This window comes from Carlito syrichta, unplaced genomic scaffold (assembly GCF_000164805.1).
Source record: "Carlito syrichta isolate Samal-C Ts95f unplaced genomic scaffold, Tarsius_syrichta-2.0.1 Scaffold315400, whole genome shotgun sequence".
NCBI classification, from domain to species: domain Eukaryota; kingdom Metazoa; phylum Chordata; class Mammalia; order Primates; family Tarsiidae; genus Carlito; species Carlito syrichta.
Window position 1 is genome coordinate 219,348 of NW_007259496.1, and position 7,301 is coordinate 226,648.

A 7,301-nucleotide genomic window follows, 5' to 3' on the forward strand; every position below is an offset into this window, starting at 1 on the left:
TCTCTGGTTGGAGTCTAGCAGAGAGCAGCAGGCGCGAGATTCGGGCGGGAGCCCTACCTGGCGGAGGCGGTGCGCGGTGTGGGCTGGAGCTAGCTGGGTCTGGTCCGAGTGCCCGCGGCGCCCGGTGTCGGAGCAGGACTGCAGGCTGGTGCGGGCGAGAGCGCTGCGCATAGCGTCTTGGAATCGGAGAGCAGGAAGGGCCGGGGTTCGGATCCCGCCCTCCTGTCATTTGACAGATGCAGAGTGTCCGGGACAGAAAGGAGACTTAGCAGAGTGAGTGGCTCCAGGCTGGACTCGACACATTTTCTAGTTCCCAGGCTGGGGTTGCGTTCTTACCTCTAGCTGCCTCTGAAGATGAGTTCAGGGACTGCTTGTGGACCTGGTCTTCACAACTACTCTGAAACAACCTTGAGACAGTTCCTGGGGGGGAGGACAAATGCTGCCCAGGCCAAGTCCATCCAGAGCTGGCCTGAGGGTGTATGTGTGCGCCTGGGGCGTAAAGGAGATGGGGGCTGACTGTCAGAGGGCTCCGGGTAGCCCAGGGCTTCCCTTTCGTGGGACACTGCCTGAGCCAAGTGCTGAGAATGGACTGAAGGGAAAGGAGCTCCGGAGGTGGGTCTCCCATGAAGGAGGAGCTTGTGGAGGAGGGCTGGGTGGGGTTGGGTACACAGCTCCCCATCTGACCTGCTGCTCACAAAACAGGGCCAGGAGAGGCTCCTCCCTCACCACCCTGGCTCAGGAATGTGGTGGGTGGCCCCACCCTGCCAAGGGTGAGTTGTTCCTACTTGTAGGAGTCTGGCCCCCCTGGCAGGTGCCCAGCCCTTGGGTCTGGTCTGAGACCTGCTGGAGTGGCCTCTAACCTGGGCCTAGTGTCTGGGCCTGGGGCAGTAGGTAGGGTGTGGCTTGAAGGGGGTTGGGAGGATGACTTAACTGCTGCAGCAGGAAGAGGAGGGAGAATGAGCATTGAGCCCGCAGCCCTGTCCTGAAGACCATCCTCACTCTGTTATGCTCAAAAAGAACCTTCTCACTGCTTCTTAGGGGTGGGGGCTAGAGTACCATTGAGGAGGGTGCGGTCCTCCTGCCTTGGCCTGGGGAAGGGCATCATAGGTGATACTGGCAGTGGTGGTTGGGACAGGTATGTGTGCCACCCTGGCCCTGATGGGGCGGCCCTGTCTTCCACAGACTCGTTTGTGAACAGCCAGGAGTGGACGCTGAGCCGCTCTGTGCCAGAGCTTAAAGTGGTGAGTGTGGCCTGGAGCCGGGCGGGCGAGGCTGGGCACCTCGGGGCCTGGACCTTGTTTTCCCTTTCTCCTCTCAGCTTGATGCTCCGGTTTCCTCTCCCCTGCCCCTTCAGCCTCAGCCTTTCTCCCGCCCGCCCCTTCTTTGCCTTCCTGCCTGGTCTCTTCCCTCAGGCCCTCTGACCTCCGCTCACCCCTTCCTCTCCTGCAGGGCATAGTGGGGAACCTGTCAAGTGGGAAGTCAGCCCTGGTTCACCGCTACCTGACAGGGACCTATGTCCAGGAGGAGTCCCCTGAAGGTGAGCGTCACAGGCCTAGCCTGGGCTCTGAGGCCAGCCACTCTGCCCCCCTCCCCCATGGGGTTGGAATGGGGGTGTCCATCTCCTGTCCTTCTCAGTCCCTTACCGCTTGTGTCGGAAGCTGCAGATTTCTTCTCTGCTTGGCCCCCTTGGGCTCTTTCTCCACACTTTGGTCCTGATCGCGCGCTCTGTCCTAGGGGGGCGGTTTAAGAAGGAGATTGTGGTGGATGGCCAGAGTTACCTGCTACTGATCCGAGATGAAGGAGGCCCCCCTGAGCTCCAGGTGATGCTCCTGCCCCCGGCCCAGGCCCTCCCCTGTGCCTGGTGCCCCTTTCTCGAGCTTGCTGGTTGGGACCGGGCGAGGTTGCGTGTCTGGAGAGAGGGGTCTACCTGCCCAGTGTGGGAGTTTGCTGGGGCTCAGGCGAGGGCGCTAATTCTGCTTGGTCTCCCCTAGTTTGCTGCCTGGGTGGATGCAGTGGTGTTTGTGTTCAGCCTGGAGGATGAAATCAGCTTCCAGACGGTGTACAACTACTTCCTGCGGCTCTGCAGCTTCCGCAATGCCAGCGAGGTGCCCATGGTGCTAGTGGGCACGCAGGGTGAGGCGGGGCACTGCAGGAGCTGGCAGAAAGCGGGAGGCCTGGGTGGGGCTGCATGGTGGGTGGGCAGGTGTGAGAAAGCTTCCAGCCCCTCCACTCTTTTCCTGGTGCTGACTGGGACTCTTAGCCCTTCCTGTGCTGCCCATAACTGGGGACTTGTCTGTATTTTTTGAGATGAATAGACAGAGACTGAGAGATTAAGAGAGTACTCATTTGCACTCAGTGAGGCAGTAGAAGGGATGAAATGTGGCCCAGACACCCCTGTTTTCAGCGCTCTGTATGTTCCACTCATGGGCCCTTTGCCCACCCACCTTTGGGCCAAATGCCCCCCTCCACTGTCCCAGCTTCTCAGCAAGTGGAGTGAATCCTACCCTCCCGCCTCCAACAGATGCTATCAGTGCTGCGAACCCCCGGGTCATCGATGACAGCAGGGCCCGCAAGCTCTCCACAGACTTGAAGCGCTGCACCTACTACGAGACGTGCGCGACCTACGGGCTCAACGTGGAGCGCGTCTTCCAGGACGGTAACTCGGGCGCAGGGTGGGAGTCGCTGGCAGGCTGGGGCCCCGGAGCGGCTGTAGGAAGGCTTCCGGCAAGCAGGGCTGTGTGTTCTGGGGGGGCGGTGCTAAGCTGGGCTTTTCCCTTCTCCCCAGCGGGTAAAATTGACTCTGCTGTCCCTTGCAGTGGCCCAGAAGGTAGTGGCCTTGCGGAAGAAGCAGCAGCTGGCCATCGGGCCCTGCAAGTCACTGCCCAACTCACCCAGCCACTCCGCAGTGTCCGCCGCCTCCATCCCGGCCGTGCACATCAACCAGGTGCGGACAGCCCATCCTCACCAGTCCTGTCTCTGTGCCTCCCCCCGTCTTTGCTGGCCTCCTCATCACATCCACCCACCTCCCTCTGGTCTCCCAGGCTTGCATGTGGTTTGAAAGCGTGGGCTCAATTTCCATTTACCCTGCACGACCGCCTTGACCTCACCTCTGCCCCGTGGTGCCTACCCTGTCCTGCTCCCCACTGGTCTCGCCCCCAGCCACGTCAGTTGAGATGACATTTGCTCTCCTTAACACCGTTAGGGTTGTCTCGTGGCTGCTTCCCATTGGTGCCACACTCAGCAAGCACAGGGAGGGGGGAAAGTTCCTTCGGGCCTGCTCGGCACTAGCCCCTGGCAGGACTGGGGAGACATGTAGACCCGACCCCCTCTCCCCTGTGGCTGCGCCTCCTCCATGTGCCTGTGGCTAGCAGTGCCGCCTTATATGAGAGTGGAGGAAGCCGCCAATGGCCTCGAGCCCGCTCAGCACTGGTGTTTGCCCTCTTAGTCCTCTGGGAGGGAGTGTTGATGTTTTAGAAGGGTAGCGCTTGTCCCAAGGGATGAATGGCTCTCGGTGACATGTGGGGTTTTGGGGCCGGGAGTGCAGGGGCTTCTGAGCCAGGTCTTGCTGGTGCTCCTCTGACGTTACCACTTGGACACCTGTCCACACCTGGGCCTGCTGCCAGGTTAGCTTATTACTCTCAGCATGGGAACCAGCACCTGGTTCTGAACCTGCATTCCCTACTCCACTGTCCTCTGCTGAAAGCTCTGGACCAGCCAGAGGTGGAGTGGTTATGCCAGCGGCCACTGTGCTTTTTTTCTGCCAGCGGCCATCGTCTTTCCAAAGCCTGCCCTGGCCATGGCTAGCCTTCCAATGACAGCCTGGTTGCTTTTCAGAGACCCTTCCCTGTAGGGCTTGTGAGCAGACTGCAGCATTCCACCTGGAGGAAACCTGGAGCAATGACAGGTCTTTTTCTCCATGTCTGTGAACCGCCCCACCATGCACTGATAGAGCTCAGGGCTTGTGCAGCTCAGCTCTGGAGTGGGCCCTGTCCCGAGGCACTGCTCTCCTTTGGTCCAGGCTAGCAACTGCTCCAGTGAGGTAGTTAGGGGTACAGGCCCCCTGGTTGTACTGTGCATGTTTCCCAAGTCCTGGAGTAGATACTCTTTATTTTGTAATTTTTTTGGTAAGGCATCTTTTTATAGCATACCATGCTCTTGCTGTCTTCATCCTTTGATCTCATTGGTCTTTCTCTTCCTTTTACTTCTCTGTTCCTCATCTGCATCCCACTCTTACTTGCAGTCTTAGCTCTGTTCAGCTCTTTGCCTCAGCATCCCAGAATCCCCTTCCCTGCCACATACGTGCTGGAAGCAAACCTCAGCCTCCCACAGTACCCTGAGCCCAACCCCGTCCCCCAGCTCCTGCCTCCTGCACCCTAAACATATACCACTGACTCTGAGGGATTCATCCAGGTTGACCTGCTACCTCCTTCCAGACTGCCTGCCAGTTAGGGCTCCCCGATTTGCTCACTTCCAGGCTTCATCACCAACCTCTGCCTGCTAGCCTCGGCCTCTTTTGTGGCTCCCTGGCAGACACGGAAGCACCCCTGTGGGGCCCGGATGAAACTTCGTTGCCCTGGTGGGGCAGCCCCAGCACGCTGACTTTCCCCCGGGACCATCTGTAGGAACTAGTGGCCCCTTTGCTGCCCCGTGAGCCCGGCCAGGTCCCCGTTACCGCTGGGGGTCCCGGTGCCCGCCGGCTGCCCTCGCCCGCCCCGCCCCCGCCCCCGAGCCACCCTCAGCAGCCCTCTCTGTCCTTAGGCCACGAACGGGGGCAGCAGCGCCTTCAGCGACTACTCGTCCTCAGTCCCCTCCACCCCCAGCATCAGCCAGCGGGAGCTGCGCATCGAGACCATCGCCGCCTCCTCCACCCCCACACCCATCCGCAAGCAGTCCAAGCGGCGCTCCAACATCTTCACGGTACGTGACCCGCCCTCCTCCCCCCACCCAGCTGCCTTCACTGAACAGGCAGGGCGGAGCGCTGAGCTCCCAGCCAGGAGGGGCATGGGCAGCCCCGAGTCAGGAAGATGCCGCCTGCAGCTCTCTCGCACACAGACACACACAGCTCCCAGAGGCTCCTTACTGGTGCCCTCGGAATCTTCCAGACAGTTCCTCTGAGCCACAAGGGGCCTCTCGTCGCGACCCTCGCCCTGTCCCCGCAGAGCCTCCCGCCCTCTGCTGCACACATTCACTCTGCCCCGCCGCCTCCCGCTCTCCTGGTCCCCTAGGGTGTCTATGTCAGCTCGAAGGGATCTTTGGACTCACCTGGCCTAACTCCCCTGACCCCTTTGATTCAACAGCTAATGAACCGGCGGCCGGAAGGCTGTTTGCCCAAGGCGACACAGAGGGTTAGCTGGCCGAGCTAGAATCAGAGCCCAGGCCTCCTCGTCCGCCTTCCGGCTCTTTTTGCGTTACCCCACTGCCGAGGGGAAAATTCATGCTTTCCACCCACCGCTGTGATTGGTTTAACAAAGGCTTAGCCATCTTTTCCTGGGCTTCACCACGCTGCCTCGTTCCTCCCTCTCAGGTTTGTCCTGTCTCCTTGTGAGCTACCCACTCACCCCCCTCACAAACCTCACACCCCACGCCCGGGGGCTGATGTGCCTTCCCTGCCAAGGGCTGGCCCCTCGGCTCTTAGCTCCCCTGAGCCCGCTGTCTCTTCGCTCCCAGTTTCTGACACACGGTGCCCACCCAGACCCCAACCCTCCAGCTGGGTTTTGGCTGGACTGTTCCAGGAGTCTTGGGCCAGACGAAGGTGGGTGAGCCACCCGTGTGGACTGTCACGAGATCACCTGCCTTCCGCGTCACTCCATGCGCCTCTTTCTGAGAGCAGGGCTTGGCTCTCAGCCTGGGCCTGAGTCCCGCCGGCCCGGCCAGACTCCCGGGACCCTGCCCAGACAGAGCCGGTGCGCCCCGGCCCTGCTCATCCATCCTCGCCTCTGCCTGCCCAGCACACGTCTCCCTCCCGGCTGCCTGCCTCCGTCCCCCCGAGCCTGCCACGCGCCCCCGTGGCCGGCCGCCCGTGCCGACCGCCCCTCTTTCTGCTGACAGCTGCTGCTGCTCATTGCACTCATCCAGCCCTGACCCTGCCCTGACTCTCAGCTTCTTGTTTCCGTCCGTGCCCGTTGAGATGCTCAGAGCGTTGGTGCCGCCTGCTTGTGTCCACACCTGCTGCGGCTGCTGATGCCGAGGAGCCCTTGGGTGCCTGTGTCATGGTGGCGGCCGTCAGTGCCCGGGCACCTTGCTCCCTGACATCGAGCCTCAGTCATCTGCTGCCTCAGTTCCATTCTTAACCGTCCTCTTCCCTAGCTGGCCAGCCCTGTAGCAAGCCCAGGGCGTCCTCCGGCCTGCGGCCCCCTCTACCCACCCATATGCAGCCCCCTGGCCTCCTCGCCACGGTGCCTGCGTCCCCGCCCTCCTGTGCTCTCTGCTGCCTGCCTCGACTGCGCTGCCTCCCCTGCCATCCTTGCTGCTGCGAGCTCACGGCACGGCCTTCCCTCCAGGCCCTTCCATCCGCTCCATCTTCACAGTGGCGACCTTATTTTTCTTTCCATTGTTTCCATGGTGACTTCACTTTCACCATTGTCGCTGAGGTGGCCTCAAGACACGTCTGTCTCTATGGGTGTATCTTGGGACCTCCTCTCGCATTACTGCTTTGGGGGCCACCCCTCTTCTCCCCCATCATCGTCCTCAGCAGAGTCACACCTGCTCGAGGGTCAGCCTCCTGTGTCCTGCCTGCTCCGTGGCTGGTAGCCCTCCCCCCCCCCACCGGGCATGGTTGTGATGTCCCTGGTCTCTCCCTGTGACTTCATGTACTCATTTGTCACCACTCTCGCCCTGTTCCTGTCTGTGGGGGGAGGCGCCCCTCAGGGCTCCCAGGGGTCCTCTGGCGGTTGGGGCCTCTTGGCTCACAGCCTCCCTGGGGTGGGCTGCATCCCACTGCCCCGACCGGCTCTTCTGCCTGGGGACCTGGTGGCAGCAGTCCCATTCACCGTCCTCACTGGGCCGAAAAGGCAGAGGGCTGTGGTGGTCCAGGCCGTGGCACCCAAGGGGATCGGGGCAGGTGCGACTGTGGAGCTGCCGGGCAGCCGTTCACTCTCCGGCGGCTCTTGGTCCAGTTCTCCCTGCTGCCTCTGGCTGTGCTTTCTCCCACACTGCAGTTGCGGCCCTTTGTCCCTTGCTGTGCCCTTGGCTCCTGGCAGCCTGGGCGAGCAGGAGGGATGGGGCCTGGGCTGCTGAGTGGCGAACGCTCCCTGCTGAGATGGACTGCTGGGCCTGCGTCTGCCCTGCAGGTGCGGCCACTG

The 7,301-nt window shown here is 61.7% G+C and overlaps 1 protein-coding gene across 3 annotated transcripts in view; it reads left to right on the forward strand.

The window, feature by feature from the left end:
* AGAP3 (ArfGAP with GTPase domain, ankyrin repeat and PH domain 3) overlaps positions 1 to 7,301 on the forward strand; it is a 63,493-nt gene that overhangs the window by 32,538 nt on the left and 23,654 nt on the right. For 2 of the 3 annotated variants that reach the window (XM_008072693.1, XM_021706259.1), the window contains exons 2-8: positions 1,183 to 1,241; positions 1,450 to 1,537; positions 1,735 to 1,820; positions 1,992 to 2,133; positions 2,522 to 2,656; positions 2,817 to 2,944; positions 4,759 to 4,917. In XM_008072693.1, the coding sequence (XP_008070884.1) occupies positions 2,112 to 2,133; positions 2,522 to 2,656; positions 2,817 to 2,944; positions 4,759 to 4,917 (444 nt within the window). In that variant the 5' untranslated portion in view covers positions 1,183 to 1,241; positions 1,450 to 1,537; positions 1,735 to 1,820; positions 1,992 to 2,111. Of the gene's footprint in view, positions 1 to 1,182; positions 1,242 to 1,449; positions 1,538 to 1,734; positions 1,821 to 1,991; positions 2,134 to 2,521; positions 2,657 to 2,816; positions 2,945 to 4,758; positions 4,918 to 5,297; positions 5,525 to 7,301 lie in introns of all 3 variants that reach the window. The other variant, XM_021706260.1, reaches the window with a different exon arrangement.